At 43.0% G+C, this 22,332-nt stretch overlaps 2 protein-coding genes across 19 annotated transcripts in view; one reads left to right on the forward strand and one right to left on the reverse strand.

The window, feature by feature from the left end:
- Nucleotides 1-22,332, reverse strand: part of CMAH (cytidine monophospho-N-acetylneuraminic acid hydroxylase) — a 351,661-nt gene that overhangs the window by 231,749 nt on the left and 97,580 nt on the right. The window lies entirely within an intron of this gene.
- Nucleotides 14,360-22,332, forward strand: part of CARMIL1 (capping protein regulator and myosin 1 linker 1) — a 312,491-nt gene continuing 304,518 nt past the window's right edge. For 8 of the 16 annotated variants that reach the window (XR_011429896.1, XR_011429897.1, XM_005603607.4 and 5 more), the window contains exons 1-2: nucleotides 14,372-14,901; nucleotides 19,787-19,884. Coding sequence is in view for 7 of the 16 variants with exons in the window: in XM_005603607.4 (XP_005603664.1) it covers nucleotides 14,862-14,901; nucleotides 19,787-19,884 (138 nt within the window). In the remaining 9 variants the exon portion in view is untranslated. Of the gene's footprint in view, nucleotides 14,902-14,967; nucleotides 15,332-19,786; nucleotides 19,885-22,332 lie in introns of those variants that run through there. The other 8 variants (XM_070244966.1, XM_070244976.1, XM_003363747.5 and 5 more) reach the window with 7 other exon arrangements.

Raw genomic sequence — 22,332 nt, forward strand, 5'->3', positions numbered from 1 at the left:
TTCTATTGTCTGAATGTACCACAGTTTATTTATCCATTCATCTACTGAAGAACATCTTGGTTGTTAGATTTTTTTAATTAGAGAATTTGAAAAAATTTCATAACCTGCTATCTTCTCTTGTAACTTGACTTATTTCTTACTCCCACATCAAAGACCCCTTCTTGAAACTGTTCCTGATATCAGCTTCCAGAAGAGATAAGCAAAAAAAACTTAATCCTGAGTGATTAATAGAAATTAATCAAAAAGAAAAAGAGTGCGAAAAAATACTTCTATTCACTAATAAAAACAGTTTGGTATTCTTACTTGATTTTATGATGGATCAATATGCTAAAAATAACACATACATACACACACCCTGAAGTTTAGTAAAACAAAGCAAACAAAACAAAACAAGTGTAGCCTGCCACTGAGCATCCACAACATAGTAATTTGCTGAAATTTCCTCAATTATTTTTCTCTAAGTTTTATGCCAGCTCTATTGTGGTAGAAGAATTCTAAAATCACACCTAATGACCTCTACTTTTGTATATTCCCTTCCCTGAAGTGTGGAAGGGAGGTGTAAATATGATGGGGCATCATTACCATGAGTAAGTTAGGTTACGTTGTACAGCACAATTGACTTTAAGAAAGATTATACTTGGTGGGCCTGACCTAAACAGGTGAGCCCTTAAAAGGAACAGGTCTCTCAGGGGCAAAAGAGATTTGAAACATGAGAGAGATTTGATGGAAGAGAGATTTTAGCTTTGCTAGCATTGAAATGGAGGGGGATCACATGCCAAGGAATGTGAACAGCCTCTTGGAGCTGAGAACGGGCCCTGGCCAACAGACTTTTCTCCAGAAATGGAGACCTTGGGTCCTATAATTGCAAGGAACTAAATTCTGTCAACATCCTGAATGTGCTTAGAAGCAGATTCTTCCCAAAAGCCTCCAGAAATAAAAATCGCTCGTAACATATTTTAGAATTCAGAGCTCTAATATCTTCTCTGATTTCTAAAATAGAATCCTTCCCCATGGATTTCTTTTTTCTTTCTTTTTTTTTTTTTTTTGAGGAAGATTAGCCCTGAGCTAACATCTGCTGTCAATCCTCCTCTTTTAGCTGAGGAAAGCTGGCCCTGAGCTAACATCCATGCCCATCTTCCTCTATTTTCTATGTGGGATGCCTGCCACAGCATGGTTTGATAGCAAGCGGTTCATAGGTCCGCATCTGGGATCCAAACTGGCGAACCCCAGGCCACTGAGACAGAATGTGTGAACTTAACTTCTGTGCCACCAGGCCGGCCCTAGACCATGGATTCTTTAGTTTTAACGGATGCAATGATTTTTTTAAATCTCTCTGATGATATAATTATAGATGTTTTTATCAATCTTATTGTGGCATAACTTACAGACAATAATACACAACCATTTTAGGCGTGCAATTCAATGAGGTTTGATAAGTGTGTGCAGTCTGCTCCTACAACCACAGTTAAGATATAGGACATTTTCATCACTGCTGACTGTTCCCTGTGCTCCTTCCCAAACCCCTCCCAGCCTCAGGCCCCAGGTAACATCTGATCTGCTTTTTGTCACTATGGATTAGGTTTGTCTTTTCTCGAGTTTTACATAATTTATGTACTCTTTTGTGTCTGGATTACATTGCTCAGCATAATGTTTTCAAGATTCATCCATATTGTTGCATGTAACATTAGTTCATTGCTGAGTAGTATCCCATTGTATAAATATGCTACATTTGTTTATCTATTCATCTGTTGTATATTTTTTATTTGACTCCAGTTTTTGGCTGTTATGAATAAATCTGCTATAAACATTCATGTATAAGTCTTTGTGTGGACGTATATTTTTATTTCACTTAGGTAAATGTATAGAAGTGAATTTTAGAGTTTTATATTAAGTATTTGGTAAATTTTGTAAGAAACCGTCATAATATTTGCCAAAGTAATTGTATCATTTTACATTCCTAGCAACGATGTATGAAAGTACTCTATGTCTTCATCAACATTTAATATTGTCAACCTTTTTTATTTTAGCCATTCTAGTGCATGTAGTGGTATCCCAATATGGTTTCAATTGGCATTTCTATAATGACTAGTGGTATTTCAAAGCTTCTCATCTGCTTATTGACCATCTGTACATGTCTTTAGGAAAATGTTCAAATGTTTTGCCCATTTTTATCAAGTTGTAAGAGATGTTTGCACGTTCCATATAACCATCCTTTGTCGGATATATGTATTGAGAAAATGTTCTCCCTTTTCAAAGGTCCGTAGTTTTCAATTTTGGTAAAGTTCAATTTATCAATTTTTTCTTTTATGACTTGTGCTTTATGTGTAACATCCAAGAATTTTTTGCTACTTCAAAGCCATGAAGATTTTCTCCTTTGTTGTCATCCAGGAGTTTTTACAGCTTTAACTTTTACATTTAGTTTTTGTTCTAGTTAGAAATTAATTTTTGTTACAGCATGAGGAAATGTCAAAGACCATCATTTTCCCTGTAGATAGCCAGTTATTCCAGCATCGTTTGTTGCAGTTGCTTCCCACTGAATTACCTTGGCACCTTTGTAAAAAAAAATCAATGGATCAAACATGTGTGTCTCTATTTCTGCACTTTCTCCTCTGTTCCATTGATCTATAAGTCTGTTCTTATGCCAATATCGCACATCTTAATTATAATAGCTTTAAAGTAAGTCTTGAATTTAGGTAATATAAGTTCTACAACTTTATTCTTTTTTGAAATTGTTTCGGCCATCTTAGTTCCTTTGAATTTCCATATGAATTTTAGAATCATCCTGTTAATTTCTACAGAAAATCCTATTACTATTATTATTGAGATTTCATTAATATCTCTAGTTCAGTTTAAGGAGAGTTGACATCTTAACCATATTGAATCTTCCAATCCATGGTTATTAATGTACTCTCCATTTATTTAGATCTTTACTTTCTTTCATGAGTGTTTTGTAGTTTTCATTGTTCATGTCTTAATATTTTATTAAATTTATCCCTATGTATTTAATGTTTTTTGGTGATATTGTAAACAATAATTTAATTTTTTTTTCATTGCTGGCACATGGAAATATAATTGATTGCATATTGACCTTGTGTCTGCAATCTTGCTAAACTCATTTCTAGTAGCTTTTTTGTAGTTTGTTTAGGATTTTCTATGTACACAATCATGTTATCTGCAAATAAAGACACCTTTTTCTTCCTTTCTCATCATTACAACTTTCGTTTATTTTTCATGCTTTAGTAGAATGGTGAATACTTTCAGCATAATATTAAGTATAAGTGGATATCCTTATCTTGTTCTTGATTTCAGGGGAAAAGTATTCAGTCTTTTGCCATTAAATATAATATTAGCTGTAGGTTTTTCATAGATGCATTTTTATCAAGTTGAGGTAATTCTGTTCTATGCCTAGTTTATTGGCATTTTTATTATGAATTGGTGTTGAATTTTGTCTTACGGTTGTTTCTCTGTGTGTGTATGTGTGTGCCTATTTATTGAGATAATTGATGTAATTGTTTCTCCTCTTCCTTATGGGAAGATTTTAAATTTCAAATGCAAATTTCTTTAATAGGTATAGGGTTCTTCAGATTTTTCTATTTCATTTTTTTTCTTTCTTAAAGATTGGCACCTGAGTTAACAACTGTTGCCAATCTTTTGTTTTTTCTCCTTTTTCTCCCCAAATCCCCCCAGCACATAGTTGTATATTTAGTTGTGGGTCCTTCTAGTTGTGGCATGTGGGATGCCACCTCAATGTTGCCTGATGAGTGGTGCCATGTCCACACCCAGGATTCGAACCAGCGGAACCCTGGGCTGCCAAAACAGAGCACGCGAACTTAACCACTTGGACACGGGGCCGGTCCCCCCTTTCATTTCTAATATTGGTAATTCCTTTTTTTTTTTTTTTTTAGATTTTATTTTTTCCTTTTTCTCCCCAAAGCCCCTCCGGTACATAGTTGTATATTCTTCGTTGTGGGTCCTTCTAGTTGTGGTATGTGGGATGCTGCCTCAGCGTGGCTTGACGAGCAGTGCCATGTCCGCGCCCAGGATTTGAACCAACGAAACACCGGGCCTCCTGCAGCGGAGTGCGCGAACTTAACCGCTCCGCCACGGGGCCAGCCCCTAATATTGGTAATTTCTAATCTCCTGTCTTTTTATCTTGATCAATCCATCTAGGGTTGTACCAAATTTATTGATTTTTCCCCCAGAGAACTGGATTTGGTTTTATTGATTTTTAAAAATTATCTGTCCATTTTCAATTTCATTGATGTCTGTATTATTTTCTTGCTTCTACCTGCTTTGGACTTTTTTTTTTTAAAGATTTTATTTTTCCTTTTTCTCCCCTAAGTCCCCCAGTACGTAGTTGTATATTTTTAGCTGTGGGTCCTTCTAGCCGTGGCATGTGGGACACCGCCCCAGCATGGTCCAATGAGCGGTGCCATGTCCATGCCTAGGATCGGAATCAGAGAAACCCTGGGTCACTGAAGCAGAGCGCGCGAACTTAACCGCTCAGCCACGGGGCTGGCCCCTGCTTTGGACTTTATTTTCTCTTTTTTTTTTACAGTTTTTAAAGGATGAGAACAGACGGCTCCCCACGTTGGCTGGTCTGAGATCAAACATCTCCTGGCTCTGTGTAAGCTCCAGGAATGGCTCCGCTTACAAGGCCCCAGTTGTTTTCTGCCTGACCTTAGTGGAGTTTCACCCTATGCTTGTCTGGCCTCGTCTCAGCAAAGACTCGAGGGAACCCCTCTGCAGATTTCTGGAGCTCTTTTCCACACAGCTCCTTCCTCCTTAGAACTCCACTTCTGCCTCTCCAAACTTCACATCTCCTGGACTCAGTGGACTCCGTTTAGGATCCTCTTTTTGCACCCACCATCCAGTTATTTCCAAGCAGATATCTGGGGCAATCATAGTGGCTACTTTGTTTGCTTCCCTTCTTTCAAGAATCACAGTCCTGTCCTATCTGATGTCCAATGTCTGAAAAATAGTAGTTTCTTATATTTTGTACATTTTTCTAGGTTTTTGTTAGTAATTTTTTATTTTTTATTTACATTTTTTTTGGTAAGGAAGATTGGCCCTGAGGTAACATCTGTTGCCAATCTTCCTCTTTTTGCTTGAGGAAGATTGTCACTGGGCTAACATCTGTACCAGTCTTCCTCTATTTTGTATGTGGGATGCCACCACAGCATGGCTTGACAGTGGTGTGTAGGTCTGCACGCAGTATTCAAACCAGCAAACCCTGGGCTGCCAAAGCATAATGCACAAACTTAACCACTATACCACTGGAGAGCCCCCATCTTTCTAGTTTTTAATGGGAGGCAATGTCCAATCCTTGTTATTCCATCATGACCAGAAGCAGAAGTTCCCTCACTATAGATTATTAAGTTTTCTTTTGTTCCCATGCTTGTCTATGTCCATTGCTAGAGTTGGTTTGTTTGGGTCTCAGGCTTCTATGATAGAGGCTTTCCTCCAACATCAGTGTGCCTTGGATGTCCATTTTTAACAGTGAGGCATATCAAAGATGCTCTGAAGCTCTGCATGAATGGACAGGACTTACCAACTGGTAGGGTTAAATTTGGGGTGGCAGATGGGGAACTGGCCTTTTCATTGGCAAATCCCCATATATTAGTAACCCACAGGTTTTTCTTTTAATGATAGTCAATAACCTAAGAGACGAATTCGCTAATCCTCTGCCTGGGATTATAAGCCTTTCTGCTACACTTTTGAGAACCAAGCAAAGAAAGAGGTTGTGGGGGATTTATATTTAGGAGGTTGATTTTCTCTGAATTTCTCCCTTTCTGTTATGGTATGACTTCTGAGTTTTACTCTCTGCTGTTCCAAGACTCTGTCCTTTTTGATTCAATCTCTCACAAGAGTAAACCTCCAATGTTAGGCAGCTGTTTGGGGGTGAGGGGAGTGGGGGAAGTACAGGTAGTTGACTGGCTGTGTCAGGTACAAAAGGATCAATAAAGTGTCTAACTCTTCCTGTTAAAGACTTTACTAATCCTGGGGCCAGCCAGGTGGTGCAGCAGTTAAGTTTGCATGCTCCATGTTGGTGGCCCAGGGTTTGCCAGTTTGGATCCGGGATACGGACCTACACATTGCTTATCAAGCCATGCTGTGGCAGGTGTCCCAGACATAAAGTAGAGGAAGATGGGCATGGATGTTAGCTCAGGGCCAATCTTCCTTAGCAAAAAAAGAGGAGATTGGTGGTGGATATTAGCTCAGGGGTAATCTGCCTCAAAAAAAAAAAAAGTTTTTACCAATCCTCCTGCTTTTTTTTTTTTTTTTTTTTGTCATTCTCTCATTCTGCACTTCTGCATTCAGACGTAATTGCGTCTCTAGTTCCTGAGATTTTTCTCGGGTTCTGCTACAGAAATTAGCTTGCTTTTTATTTCCTTTCTCCCTGCTGGCTTAGAATCTATCCTTCTTTGATCTGTTAAGTCAGTTACCATTCCTTCATTGGTTTCCCTAGGTTCCAAAATGTTGAATTTTCTTATTTGCTACTATCATCCATATTTTTTGTCCTTGTGGTTTTAAGCATTTTTAATATAAATTAATACACTATTTTAAATAAAAGACTATTTTTTTTTTTTTGAAAGATTAGCCCTGAGCTAACTGCTGCCAATCCTCCTCTTTTTGCCCAGGAAGACTGGCCCTGAGCGCACATCCATGCCCATCTTCCTCTACTTTATATGTGGGATGCCTACCACAGCATGGCTTGTCAAGCAGTGCCATGTCCACACCCGGGATCTGAACTGGCTGACCCTGGGCCACCGAAGCGGAACGTGCGCACTTAACCGCTGCGCCACCAGGCTGGCCCCATAAAAGATTATTTTTAATAGACTATTTTTAGATTTACAGAGAAATTGAACAGAAAGTACAAAGAGTTTCCATATATCCCCTGTAAAGGAAAAAAACCAGTTTCCCTCCTTCTGTGAGGGGAAAACCCAGTTCTTCCCTGCTGCGTCTTTCTTTCTTGTGAATTTACTTTTACACAGAACTTTTCACTTCTGACACTTCTGGTCACCAAATATGTGGAGGTCTTTCCCCAAACCAAGCAATTCTCTGGGACACCCGCTGGGTGTCCTACAATTTAACTCAGTTCTGACTACCTACCTGGAGATAACGTCAGATCCCAAAGGTCAGTCCCATAAGACTGTTCCCACCTCACTTCAGACGCTAATTGCAGTTAGTTGATCCCTGGGTTACCCACAACTTTTGTCCTGTTTGGCTACAAATCAGAGGTCTCTGTGACCCCTCCTCAGTTTGGATTAATTTGCTAGAGTGGCTCACAGAACTCAGAGAAACACTTATTTATGTTTACCAGTTTATTATAGGATATCGTAAAGGCTACAGATGAACAGCCAGATGAAGAGACACAGAGGGTGAGGTCTGGGGGCTGTCCTGACTGCAGGAACTTGTGTCCCTGTGGATTTGGGGTGAGTCTCCCTCCTGGTGAGGGTGTGTTCACCCATCAGGGAGCTCTCCACACCCTATACAGCAGGATTTTATGGAGGCTTCATCACGTAGGCGTGATCAATTACGAACTTCATTTTTAGCCCCTCTCTTGTCTCTGGAGGATGAGGGCTGGAGCCGAAAATTCCAGGCTTCTAGTTATGACTTGTTCTTTCCAGTGACCAGCCCCCATCCAGGAGCCAGCCAGGAGCCACCCAGAGCCTCCTCGTTAGAACAAAAGATGCTCCTAGTGCTCTTATCACTTGGGAATTTAAAAGAGTTTTAGGAGCCCTGTGTCAGCGATGGGGACGAAAACCAAATATTAGAAGAAGAGGTACTGCTAATGTTCTTATTATTTGGAAAATTACAAGGGTTTTAGGAGTTTTGTGACAGGAATGACAGGCAGAGACCAATAATATATTTTCTTTGTTTTTCTTTTTTTGAGGAAGATTAGCCCTGAGCTAACTGCTGCCAATTCTCCTCTTTTTGCCCAGGAAGACTGGCCCTGAGCTAACATCCGTGCCCATCTCCCTCTACTTTATATGTGGGATGCCTACCACAGCATGGCTTGACAAGTGGTGCCATGTCCACACCTGGGATCCGAACTGGCGAACCCCGGGCCGCCAAAGTAGAGTGTGCACCTAACTGCTGCGCCACCGGGCCAGCCCTCAATAATATATTTTCTATGATCTCATACCCCCTCGCTTTCCACCCCCCAAAATTTCCCCTATTGTTACCATCTCATAAGTTGACGAGACAATATTAATACAATATTATCAACAAAACTTCAGAGATGAGATTAGGGACTCCATGCATTTCTTTTTCTTCCACTTTCATTGGGAAGAAGCAGAGTTGCATAAAGGTACGTACCAAATCCTCTATGTTTACCAGAAAGTCACCTATCTAGCCCCTTGGCTACTGCCCTACCTTTCTGTTCTCCTTCATACCCCCAATTCTGGAGTCATCTGCACTCAGTTTTCCTCTCCTTTCCATCTCCTAATCATTCTGCAATCCATTGCAATTTTTCTTCTTCCCCCATTATCCTACTAAATTTAATATCTCCACAAAACCAGTATTCTCTTACTGCTAAATTCAAGTATTACATATTATCCTTATCACATTTGACTTTTTAGCAGCATAGGACACTGTTAGCCTTTCCCCCTTTCTTGAAATACTATTTTTTCATGTCTTCCCAACTTGACATCCTATTTTCCTAACCAGGATTCCATCCTAATCTTCCTACTACTTCTCTGCTGGTTGGTCCTTCACTGTCTCTGTAGTAGCCATTTTCAAAGACACCCCCAGTGATCCCTGCCCTTGGTATTCACATCCTTGTGTAGTCACCTTCCTCATTGACATGGGTTGACCCACTGATCCATGTGACCAGTAAAATATAGCAGAAGTGATGGTGTATTATTCCAAGATTAAGTAATAAAAGGTGCTGCATTTTCTGTCTTGGCTTTTCTCTTGGCATGTCTCGTTCTCTCTCTGGCTCTCTCTCTCTCTCTCGGATCACCCGTTCTGGGGAAAGCCAGGTGCTCTTCATGAGGACACTCAAGCAGCCCTGTATGTCCTGAGGGACTGAGGCTTCAGCCAACAACCAATGAGGAACTGGCACCTGCCAACTCCAAGTGAAGCCCCAGTCGAGCCTTCAGTTGACAGCAGCCCCACCTGACAGCCTGACCCAACCTCATGAGAGACTGGGCCAGAACCACCCAGCCAAGATGCTCCCAAATTCCTGACCCACAGAATCTTTGACTTGTTAAATGTTTGTTGTTTTGAGCTGCTGAGTTTTGGGGTAATTTATTACACAATAATAGATAACTTAAACTGTCTCCTTTGCAGCTCCTCTTTGTGTGATGGCCTGTTATTCTTTACAGTTCCATTCAAATTCTTTCCTTCTCACATTCCACACTTTCCTGGTTAGATCTCACTCACTTCTTGAGAGGGACTTGCTCTTAAATAACCATGTACCTCCCATTGTCATCTATTCCGATAAGTTAGATTTTCCTACTCAATCCCATAATTTCAAATACCGTATGTCGATGAATCTTGAGTCTACATGCCAGAACTTCTCCTAAATTTCAGACTTCCATATCCAGCCAGTTAATGAGCATCTCCTCTTGGATGGCCCATAGGCGCCTCAAACTCTTCAGATCAAACCTGCACCCCTCATCTTGATTCCCCACATATGTTCTTCTCAGTGCTTGCTTTCCCAGTTGTTGATTACTACCTCCTGCCCATTCACCCACCTAGAACCTGGGCCTCATCTTCTCCTTCTTCTTTCCTTCCCCTATCCACAGCTCTCAGATCAGACCATTCCCCTGCCATTCCCCTGGCTCAGACTACTATGGTTTTTTGCGTCATTTACTGCAACAGCCTCCTAACTTCTCTCTCTGCTTCTAGCAGTCTTGCCTCCCTTCCAGTCTTTTCTATTAATCCAACCAGGTATTCTTTCTAAACAGGAAAATCTGATTGTGACATTGCCTTCCTTAAAAATCTCCCAAGAACTCCCCTTTGCTCTTTGGATAAATTCTAACTCTTTTAGTGGTTCAGCAGGTCCTACATGCTATGGTCGGTTTTTTGCCTTCTCTTCCCTCCTATCTCCATTGATTAAAACCCACTGAATTGATTTCAGCTTCTCCATGTTTTATCTTGTCTTCTGGCCTGCACATATGCTGTTCCTTCTACCAGGAACTTTTCCGTTCCCTTTCTTTCCTCCTCCCCACCCCCCATTCCCATAATATCCTGTTTTTCCCCACCTCAGCACTTAGGGCAACTGCCTGTTTCTCTCTCTGTGTCTCTGTCTCTGTGTCTCTTCCTGGACTGCTTCATGAAGTTTCCATGAAGCACCTGTATAATTCACCAGTATATCCTCTGGCAAATAGTAAGTGCTCAATTCACATTTGTTGAGTGAATTTATAAAGGCACATCTCCTCCTTTTAGTGTTCTCTCCTCCACCATCTCTCTGAATTTCTAGAGCATTTACTGGACACACCATTTAGCACCTATGTAGAACATTTTGCATTTATTTTATTATTTTCTAAAATTGTTCAATTCAATTAGATTCAACTAATTCACCACCTACTATGTGGCTGGCACTGGACTAGCTACAGAGCAAACAGAGATCACCTTGATCTTCCTCCTAGAGATGGAGCTCCTTGTGGGTGGGTGGGGCCAAGCCCTGGCCATCTTTACACTTTCCATGGAACACAGACCAAGAACCTGGTAAAGTGGTGTAGTAAAATGAACCTTGGCCTGCAAATCTCAATTCTAGGTTCAAGCTTTGACTCTTATGAGCTATGTGACTTTGAGTAAGTCATTCCACAAGTCTGAACTTATTTCCTCATTGTGAAAAAGATATAGCAATTATACTTTCTAACTCAAGGGGTCACTGGGTAGCTCAAACATAAACCCTTATTTCCTCACTTGTCAGAGGTCATCAGCTATTAGATGCACCAGTGATTTGATAGCAGATTTTGTATTTGTGTTGGGGGTGGGGTGTGAGAAGCATGCTATTCATTGTCCACACCAGTTATAAAATGCATTCTGATTTCATTAATGTTAAAATGAGAAAAAAATGCTTCTTTGAATCAAGGTGATATGGTATTATTGAAGTGCTTAAGTGTTCTGAATATGGAAAACCACAGAATGACCATGAACTCTGATTATGGCACACTCAAATAAATCTTTTCTGAATTAATGACTGAATTGACTTTCCTCCTTCTTGGTCAGTCATATCTATCAAGGATTTGTTCTGATGATGATGATGATGATGATTGAACATTTCAAATATACATAAAAGGGAGAGTAATGAACTCCCATGTACCCATTGTCCAGTTACAACAAAAACCAATCAAGACCAATCTTGTTTCATCATCCCTATGCAGGCCCCTCACCCTACCCCACAAACACCCCTGGTTGGATTATTTTTTCAAGCAAATCTCATGTAATTTACCTCTCATTGTCTTCTAATCAGAGATAAAGTAATTTTTCCTAGAGGTGTTTGCAAGCTTGGTGTTACATTGCGTACTTCTCCTAAAAGGTCTACATTAACTCAGTTGAGAAACACACACCTCCTTAAGAAGGCCCCTGACCAATGGTGGTTGCTAAGGGTGGGAAGTCAGTCTGCAAATTACTACTTGGGGAATGGAAAGGCTGTTGGTTCCCACATATCTGAATATCTTCCAGTTTTAAAACCAGTTCTCAATGCAGTAGGCAAGATCAGAAACTGACTTGGGTAAGTTTGTGGATTTTTTTGTTAGCTTACTGATTTCTTCTTAAGGTTTTTGTTTGTTTTGTCTCCATGGGTTTAATCATTATATGATATGGTTCTAATGATAGTGTGTTAGATTATTATAGATATTACATATTTTCAGTAGATTTTTTAATTCAGAGAGTATTTTCTTACTGTAATGCAATACAAGATATACTACACAGATATGAACATATGCCTAGGAACTAAAAATAAAAGTCCACACATAATCTTCCAAAATGATTTTGTTACTCAGTATATGTTAAATTTATCGCGACTGTGTTTAACACTTTAAAAGTTCAAGTGCAGTGGGATTCTCTGACAAACCAGCTTTCTCTTCCTTTCTAACAGATTTCAGTTTATCAGTGCTAGTTATAATGCTTCAACACAGGCACGTATAAATATTTACTTAGACGAAGCTATAGCTGATCACATTTATAGTGGCCATCAGTTTCCTGTAGTGGTTTAACCACTCTCCTAATGTGGCCAGGGATGAACTTGAAAGTACAGACATTGGAGGGAGGTACCCTGAGGACAGTGAGGCGCAGTGGAGGGCTGGGCAGACTTCAGATCAAGCACACATTTCAGAATTTGAAACACAGTCTCTAAACTGGCACCACGGTGGTACAGTGGTGGGGATATATACTGCTTGCTGGGCTTTACAGCATTATCAGCAGTGCTCCCTGGAGTTCTCTGCCTGCGATTCTGAAACATATTTGAGTTTTGCACCCACCAGTCAAAGACTTTGGTTTTGGAAATCAGTCAATCATTTTGAGCACGGGGATAGCAGATTCATTTGAATCTACGCCTTCTGAGGTGCAGGAGCCTGCCGGAATCCTGCTGCCGTGAAAAAGACCTGCTGCTTCTACTGAAACCCCAGCTTCCTGTAAAAGATGCCCAGGAGGGCTGAATTACAGGACTGCTGTAGAGCCTTTCCTTTCTTTCCACCACCCCAAGCTACCGGAAACAAACAAACAAAAAAAACTTTTGTCTTTATTTTCACGAGTTACCTCACGGTTTGGACCCTTCAGGGCTATTTCTGAAACTTCATTAGAAGGTACCAGAAAAATCGTCTTTAACACACATAGTTGAATGGAAGACAGTTTTGAGAGTTTCATTTCCATTGATTGCATAAAAAACGTATTTAATGCATAAAGGAAATGTCTAGCTTAAAGAAATCGCCAACTTTTGAGACAAACAGTAAGGAGCCTAAGGTCTAAAGTTTGAAAACGAATCAGTTAACAAATGTTTATTGAATATCTATTTTGCACAAGGGTATTGAGGAGGTTGAAAACTGCAATAAAGTCCTGCCTTCTTCCCATCACCTACAGTCTAGTTGGGCAGACAAACCCAAACCCGGGGAACAATGCAGGAGTTAAATAGTACAACTAGACAAACACACAAGCAATGAAACAAGGCACTGTGGGGTTGGGCTTACAGGAGTGTTTTAGGCAATATATTCTAGAGGTTTTGAATAGAGCGATCACAGTGATCTGAAAAACCCTGGAAAATCTTCACAAAGAAGGTACACATTGGGCTGGAATTGAAAACATAGAGCAGAATCAGATAACCCTAAGGGGAAGGGAAAAGCAAATAGCAGAGTCTTGAAGGGAGTCAGGTTGTAAGAGTGGGCAGTGGCAGAGGGTAGAAGGGTGGCGAGGGGTCAGATTAGCAAATGCCTTAATGGTCACGCCTGGCTGAGAGGCTGAAGATTATGCTCGGGGATCCAAGGTCGACAGCAGTGTTTAAAACTAGACTACCAATGCGTGGGATTCCCTTTCCTTTCCTCCCTCTCTTCTTTCTGTCCTTTCAAAATAGACTCTGGCTCGACAGACATTCCCAGCCGCCAGGGAATAAGGCAGCAATGGAGGCGCTCACAAGTATTCTTGGCCCTGAACTTGTGTCTCTGGGGGTGGAGCCCAGGGAAGTCGGAGGGAGTTGGGCCAGGTAGAATCAGACCTAACAGCAGCCTTATTCCGCCTTTTGTGAATAATACTTAGCTGCCCGAATATACCCTGGGGTTAAAGGAGGTTCCGCCAAGAAGAAAAGGCATTTTCCAGGCGCTCTTACAACTCGAACGTCTCAGATTGCTAACGGCAGCTATAGAGCGCCCATTGAGCCCCCAAAAAAGTGTCTTCTCGCCATGTGGTTAGTATTTACAGGTTTGTCTAGATCCTGCTCACTAGAAATGGAAAATTAATAATGCTGATAAAACAACTTGTGACAGGGAGGGCTGCAAAAGGAAAGTGCGTACAGGGATCCCCGAAAGAGCCGGTTTCCGCGCAGACGGGTCTGCAGCATCTGCAGTCCCGCATCCTCGGGCTCCCTCGGCCCGCCGGGAGGTGGGGACAGGGAATCGGGAAGCCCCTGCACAGCCGGCTCTCCGTCGCAGCCAGCAGATGGCTCCCGGGCTCTCGCGCGCGCCCTCGCTCCCTCGCCCCCTCTCCAGACGCAGGTCTTTTGCGGGGAGGGAGGGAGGCTGCGAGGAGGGGCGCCTGCCCGCCGCCGCCGCAGCCCCGCGCCGCAGCCGTGCCGGGTGTGAGCCCCGCGCCGGGGAACGAGCGCCCGGGCGCGGGAGGCCGGCCTGGGACCCGGGCAGAGGCCGGCTCTCGCGAGGTGAGGAGAAGACGCAGCAGGAGGAGAGCAGACGAAGGAGGAGGAGGAGGAGAAGGAGGAGGGCCTGAGCTGCCCCCGCCCCGCCTGAGCCCGGCGGGAGAGCGAGGAAACCCCAGCCCCGCGCCCTGCGCCGCTCTCCCCGCCCTCTCCCCACGCCTTCCGCTTTCACCTAGGGCCGTAGGTGCGGCGCGGAGACGGGCCGGAGCGGCGCCGCCGGGAGCAGCGAGCCGGGAGCAGCACGCGCCGCAGCGCCCCGCGCCCTCGCGAATCCTGCCGGGGCTCCGTTCCGCCGCCGGGAACTGCAAGGAGGCGTCATGTAGCAGCCGCCGCAAACCCAGCTCGTATTTGCAACTCTTTTTTTTTTTTTTTTTTGGTGGGGCGGGGGGCGCGGCAAAATTGTATCTCCGCCCCCGCTTGCTTGCCTACTCCTATTTGCAAGCTGCATCTGCCTCTGAGAAATTGAGGGGTCCGGGGGCGGGCGGGGGGCCGTCAATCAGAGTTGGACCTGCAATCCCCCCCCCGCACCTAGAGAGCAACCATGACCGAGGAGAGCTCCGAGGTTCCCAGGGAGTTGATAGGTAAGAGTCGCGCGGTTGTTGATTTCCTTCTGCCTCTGCGTACTCCTCACCTCCACCTCCCTTCCCACCTCTGCCTTCTCGCAGGTCCCGCGAACTCTCGGCGCCCCTTAGGTCGGAGGGGTGTTGGGCAGGGGCGCTCGGGGCCGCCGGGAAGTTTGCTCCCATTTGACCGCCTGAAAAGCCAAGTCCAGAGAGGGCTGGCGTGGGGAGGGATCGGGAGCCCGGGAGCGGACTCCGCTGGGTCGGCTGGGAGCCCGGGGCGCCTCCTCCCGCCACGACTCGGGGGTCGAGGTTGGCAGAAGCAGGGGGCAGGCTGCCTCGGTCTTGGGAGTTCTGGAAGCTAGGAGGAACCTTTACAGCGCCCAGCCCAGTGCCTTAAACTCAGGAAACTCCGAGACAGCCCAGCGCAAGGACGGCTGGCGGGAGCACGGTAGGTCGTTTCGGGCACGTGCCAGGCACCCCCTCCCCGAATATCCCGCAGGAGGTACCCCTCTGACGTACAGACTAGGGGGATGGGGTTGCTAGTCTGGTGTAATGAGTGAGTCTGGCAAGGCGTGGCTTCGCTTAGCGAGCTGGGAGCGAAAGGGTTACAGGACTGACGCAAACTGGGGCCAGGAAATCCAGGGTTAATGATACAAATCTTATTTTAATAATAATTAACCTGCAGATTCTTTGGCCCCCCTCCGCCCACCCTCGCCCGTCTCTTAGGGAACCCTATGTGTGCTACCCTATGCAAGGTGACCCATTGTTTGAGTCCCTTGGGGGTTTTTTTTGGGGGGGGGGGGCTGGATTTTACGTCTGGAGGTTTAAGTTAATTATGTGGAGGGTTAAAATGGCAGCGCTAAAATGAGATGGAGGGAGAGTGTTCTGAAAACCCAGCGTTTAAGCTTGTGTGTGTGTGCGTGCAGCATGCTGTATCGCGACAAGGTATGTGTGTCCGTGTGCGCGCATGTTTTGAGCCCCATTGACCTATATTCCTGGCTGTACCATCCTTGGCACACTACCCAACCTACAGCTCAGAAAGATGCTGTTTAATGAGTGCTGACCACAGGAGGAAGTTCTAACCGCTCGTTCATCTGCACTTGAGGAATTTGCCCCTCTGTGCTCCTTTTAGCCATAGTACTTTGGAGAAGTTCGTGTGTGCTCTTCCATTACTGACTGCTAACTCAGCAGATAAAACTTGACGTAAAGAAGCTCTCGCTGGTTTGTATGGAAACTTCTGCTTTTCTTGAATTTTAGAAAACCGCAACACCTAACTCTTTATCCAAATATGGGGTATGAACTTACCCGCCTTGTCTCCCCATCATACTCCAGCCTCCTCCCTCTCTCCAAGCCTGTGGAATCCCCTCCCGAGATAAAACATTAGCTGCCTTTGCTGGAGTGAGTGGTCCATCCTGCTCTGGGAGGCTGAGATCTGTCTAACACTCTACCTAGAAGAGAAATCGAATGCCCGGAGCTCTGAAGATGCTTCCAGAGTTCCGAGAAAGAGTTTAGGGGAGGATTTGCCTTGCTGGCCAGAGGTTAAGGATATCTAACGAGGATGGCAGATTTTTAAATTAGTTGTTTTTGAGCCTGGTGATGAGAAATTTAGGTAATTGAATCCAAGAGAAAGGGTTGTGAAGGACAGGGTGGGGATAAGGGACCTGGTTTATATCGATGGTTCTCGAAATAAATACTTGGGTATATTGTAAATGTTGAATTTAACCCTTATCTACAAATGGAATTTTTGTGTTTATTGAGCCTTGCCCATCTCATATCTTTCAACCAAGTGACACAGGCTTTTGTGATATGCCCAGTAGGATTTTTCTGGGCCTATAAGTGGTCTAATTAGGCTGGGCTGGGGCAAATTCCTGCACCTGCCTTTCCTGTGCTAATTTCAAGTGCTCCCAAGAGTTTCTTGCTCTCATCAATTCAAAATGGCAGCCATGTGAAAACCACAGTATATTCCCTTAAACTAATTCTCCAAGGCATTTAAGAAACGTACTGTGTATCTTTCTGATTATGAAAGTAATACAAGCTTTTAATAAAAGAATTTAAATGCAGGGAAGACTATTGGTCACGTATGTTACTGCTCCCAGATATCTACTTTTAATCTTCTGGTATATAACTTTCCAGTCTCTTTCCATGTGTATATAGTCTTACGTCATTTCAGATGCTCATTTCCCACACTACTTTTTTGGGGGAGGGACGAGTAGCCTGTACTTGTTTTGAGTTCTGATAAGATAGGAGCTACATAGAGAACTCCCAGTGAAGTGAGCTCTCCCGCATACCCCTCTCCTCCCAAACATCCCACCTCATTCCTGTTCCCTGAACGAGCTGTGCTTTCTCACTTTTCCATGCCCTTCTCTAGGCTGGCAATGCCCTTTCCTCCCCTTCTTCACTCTTATCTAACTTGGTGGTTGTCAGCTTTTGTGGTGGGTTTCCAATAAGAATAATTTGATCCACCCCTTAGTAAACATATCTATTTATTTGTTAAGCTGCATGCATCATTTAGTGTGTATAATCTGGAACATAAACTAAAACACACATTGCACATAGAAGTAAAAATTCTCTTATTTTCTTCCTGTACCTCCATGGATTGTATTGTACACTGTGCTTTGGAAACCTCTGGTCTATTTCCTGTTCCTTCCAGATTCAGCTCAGGAATCCCCTCCTCTCTGAAGCCTTCATGTAGCTGCTCCATAATCTCATGGTAGTGAGTGCAGATTCACTTAATGGCATTCGTCCATCTCCTTCACTAGATTGTCAGCTCCTGGGAAAGACAAGGGCCATCTCTATCCTAGCACCTCCTGGATTGCTTGGCACACAGGAGATACTCCTGTGTGTATATGTTTATTGAATATATGAATGAACCCAAATGATTATCATGCAGAATACAGAGCTATGGGAGTATAGAGGAGGTTGCTATATTTTGAAGGCTAAGTCGAATGTAACCAGGAGAATACCAGGGAAAGGGCATCCCAGGAAAGAGAATAATATATACAAAACCCTGAGGGTGAGGGAGATGGAGATGATAGGGATGATTGGATCTTTACGTGTGTGCTGAGAAGTTAAGCTGAAAAAATGTGAAAGACCTTGAATGGCATGCTGCAAGGTTTGGGTTCACCCAAAAATGACTGTGACTCAGCCCAAGAATGACATAATCAGACCTGTGGTTCTGGGAGGGTCACTTTGGTTGTGGAGGGGCCGGGGGCTGATAGTTTGGATCATGGACTTAGTCTTGGTGAGAGATTCTGAGGCCCTGCATGCAGGGTCAAACCCAGGGGTCAGGAGCTGTTTTGGGAAGTTGTTCTAGGAAAGTAGGTGACTGCTCCCTATCTGAGAGAAAGGAATTAGAGGTAAGCAAGGTTTCTAGCTTTGTTAGTGACCGGAAGGGAAGATCATAGGTTTGATTTGGGACCTGTTCAGTTTGGGGTGCCAAAAGGAAGGAAGACTCAGGAAGACCTTCCTGCCACTACGAAATTTTCAAGTCTTGCCTTCTGTCTTGTTTTTTTTTTTTTTTTTGGAGGAAGGTTTGCCCTGAGCTAACTGCGGCCAATCTTCCTCTTTTTGCCAAGGAAGCCTGGCTCTGAGCTAACATCTGTGCCCATTTCCTCTACTTTATATGTGGGACGTCTACCACAGCATGGCCTGTCAAATGGTGCCATGTCTGCACCCGTGATCTGAACTGGCGAACCCCGGGCCACTGAAGCGGAACATGCGCACTTAACCACTGCGGCACCTGGCTGGCCCTTGCCTTCTCTCTTGATTCCTCCTTTTCCATTGCCTTTGACTGCTCTTTGCGGTGTTGTGCTGTGATGATTTTCGAAGGAGAAATGGCCAGGAGCACCCTTCCCTGGCTAAGTTGTTTGGTCTAGTGCTGGTTCTTTGCCGTATTTCCCAACCTTCATGTTAAGGCGCTCATTGAAAATGGTATTGTATGGCCGTGTGATAAACACAGAGGCTGCTGGGCGCCAGAGGCAACCAGGTAACGAAGGGAGTTTATGAATTCTGTTTTTTTTTTTTGAGGAAGATTAGCCCTGAGCTAACATCTGCCAATCCTCCTCTTTTTGCTGAGGAAGACTGGCCCTGAGCTAGCATCCATGCCCATTTTCCTCTACTTTATATGTGGGACACCTGCCACAGCATGGCTTGCCAAGTGGTGCCATGTCCGTACCCGGGATCCGAACCAGCAAACCTGGACTGCTGAAGCGGAACGTGCACACTTAACCGCTGCGCCACTGGGCCGGCCCCCATATGAATTCTTATTGTGCTTATGGTCTGCATGCAATATGGTGCTCCACGATACTGCCTGCATTGCGCATTCTTTCGTGTGTGCATCCTGTTTGCCCAGCAAGATGATGTCATGCCTTGCATGGGCCGGTATTATGTCATATGCTTTTATTTATTTATTATTATTTTTTAAGTATGCTTTTTGGTGAGGAAGATTGACCCTGAGCTAACTAACATCTGTTACCAATTTTCCCCTTTTTTCCCCTCCCCAAAGCCCCAGTACATAGTAGTGTATCCTAGATGTAAGTCCTTCTAATTCTTCTATGTGGGATGCCACCACAGCATGGCTTGATAAGAGGTGTGTAGGTCCATGCCCAGGATCCAAACCTGTGAACCCTGGGCTATCAAAGCAGAGCACGCAAAATTAACCACCACACCACCAGGCCGGCCCCTGTCATATGACTTTATCTTGGTCTCAGTGTCTGAGCACAGAGTAGAAGACACAAAGTAGGCATTTGTTAAATACTTGGTCACTGATATCCATCAGGCTTGTTAAAATAAACAAACAAAAGACAATAAAAACAACCAAAAATATTCCTTCAAATGCCCTTTTCTCCCCAGTGCTTTTTCCTTACTAAGAAAAGAATATAATGAAACTATTCCCTTCTTTCAGAGAGCATAAAGGATGTTATTGGCAGAAAGATAAAAATTGCAGTGAAGAAGAAAGTAAGGTTGGAAGTTAAGGGAGACAAAGTTGAAAACAAAGTCCTGGTAAGTATTATCGTTTTTTAAACAAAATGTTTGGAAGTGAAAGTGTTTCTCTCCTCTGTTGTTTTGATTGCTTAATTTTCATTCAGCACAAGTTCTGTGTTTTATTTTCTGTTTGAAAGTTCTGTGACCTTTTGTCCTAGATTAATTGGAATATTTGTCTGCTGAAAGCTAAAAGGAGGAGAATTTAAATTTGAGAGACTGAAGTTTTTAAAAACTGTATTCCCTAAAGTTGTAAGAGGCATCCATGTTTTGGTCACCTGCTAGAGCCTGTTTTCAAGTTATTCAAAGTTTGAGGTTAAGTGAAGCTTATTTATTATCTTTGTTGTGGCTGATTATGTGATTTTATTTGTAAGGACTTAGGGAGGAGTTAAAAAAAGTCATCTTGTGTCCGTTTAATTATTTAATTAAATTTTCTCAAAATCCACATCCATCTTAGGGGTGACAATCTGAGAATGTGGAGAAAACATTTGTCATTGTACACTGGTTTTTTGGTATTTTGGAGGGAAATGCCTGCTGGAGGCAGTATCGACTAGTGCTGAGGTTGGACTGGGGTTCCCTCCAGCTGTGAGAGGAGTTGCTGGGAGTCAGACCTTGTTGGGCACCGAGTTGTAAGGGAGCATCAATGACTGAGCTGTATGTTTAGAAAGGTGAAAAGCCTTTTGTGGTATTTTAGTGGCTTCTAGGTTGAAATTGTGGCAAACCTAAATTTAAGCTTAGGTGAATATAAGTTGTTTATGTTTTTGTTGGAAAGAATATTCTGTTTATCTTTTTATCACTGGAAAGTTTCAAACATGCAAAATAGAGAAAGAGCGTTTTGAACCTTGTGTACTTTTCATCCAGCTTCAACAATTTTCGGTGTCTTGCCAATATTGTTTTATCTATCTCCCCAAAGTTTGTTTGTTTTTCTCCTGGAGTATTTTTAAACAAATCCCAAGCATATGTCATTGAAAGAGAATATTTTTGATATTCTGTTTCTTCAGTGGAAGTTGCCACAGAATTTGAAGTGTGTTTCTTATAACTTCTGGCTTGACAATCTTTAAAAATATCTGACTGCCTCCTCCTGTAGGTGTGAAGGTTATGCTACTGATGGGTGACTTCTGTTTCTCTGTGGTCTATTTGTACAAGTCAGGATGGCAGAGAAATTGAAGTGGGAAAACTTGAGTGACTTTTTTTTTTTTAAAGATTTTTTTTTTTAAATTTTTTTCCTTTTTTCTCCCCAAAGCCCCCTGGTACATAGTTGTATGTTCTTCGTTGTGGGTCCTTCTAGTTTTGGCATGTGGGACGCTGCCTCAGCGTGGCTTGATGAGCGGTGCCATGTCCACGCCCAGGATTTGAACCAACGAAACACTGGGCCGCCTACAGCGGAGCACACGAACTTAACCACTCAGCCACGGGGCCAGCCCCTAAACTTGAGTGACTTTTACCCTGTGACAAAATGTGTTCATGTAGATGGCATAACTAAGATGACCAGTAGTAGAAATGATTGGTGTCATCATTCTGTTTTATTTAGCTTTAATAAAGAGTAAATTTCCTTAAAGTATGTTTTACTAATGTTGTTCAGTCATAGGATTGTGGTATTTTTTGGTGGTGGTAGTGTAGAAGAAATTTTGTTTCTGCTGTTTGTTTTTTTATTTTTTTTTTAAGGTTTTATTTTATTTATTTATTTTTCTTCTTGAGGAAGATTAACCCTGAGCTAACATCTGCTGCCAATCCTCCACTTTTTGCTGAGGAAGACTGGCCCTGAGCTAACATCGGTGCCCATCTTCCTCCACTTTATATGTTCGACGCCTACCACAGCATGGCTTGCCAAGCGGTGCCATGTCCACACCCAGGATCTCAACCGGGGAACCCAGGTGGCCGAAGCAGAACGTGCACACTTAACCGCTGCGCCACCGGCTGGGCCCCTGTGTGTTGTTTTATATGTTTAAAGTAAATCTTCACAAGATGGATCCACTTTATACAGCTTAAATATCTAGAAGTGTTCTACAACAGTCTAACATGATACATCGTGTTATTTGGTATGGGCACTGTTCATCATACTAAGAATAAATCCATGTCATGAGTAAAATTTGCAAGGTTAAAATTTCAAAGACAAGTATAGTAAAGTTAGCACCATTTAAAAGTAGGTATGATTAGTACTTAATGTTAAGATTTTTTTGGGCTCATCTTAACATTAGCTGGAGTCCATTAAGGTTGTATCCAGATTACAAATGTATTTGAATTTAAGCATTTATCTCCCCAAATCTGGACTCTAAGCAGTTTCTAGGAGCTTGGCATAAACTTGTTTTGACTGTTCCTTACTTGCATGGGCAGGAATTATTAATCGAAATATTCAAGGTCTGACAAGCTTCAAGTTTGAGCATGATGGTCTATGAGTTAACCTTAAATTGTTAATTTTGCAGTTTCTGAATTTAGATAAATTCAATAACTTAAAACATTAGAGGATCT

This window comes from Equus caballus, chromosome 20, assembly GCF_041296265.1.
Source record: "Equus caballus isolate H_3958 breed thoroughbred chromosome 20, TB-T2T, whole genome shotgun sequence".
Classification (NCBI taxonomy): Eukaryota; Metazoa; Chordata; class Mammalia; order Perissodactyla; family Equidae; genus Equus; species Equus caballus.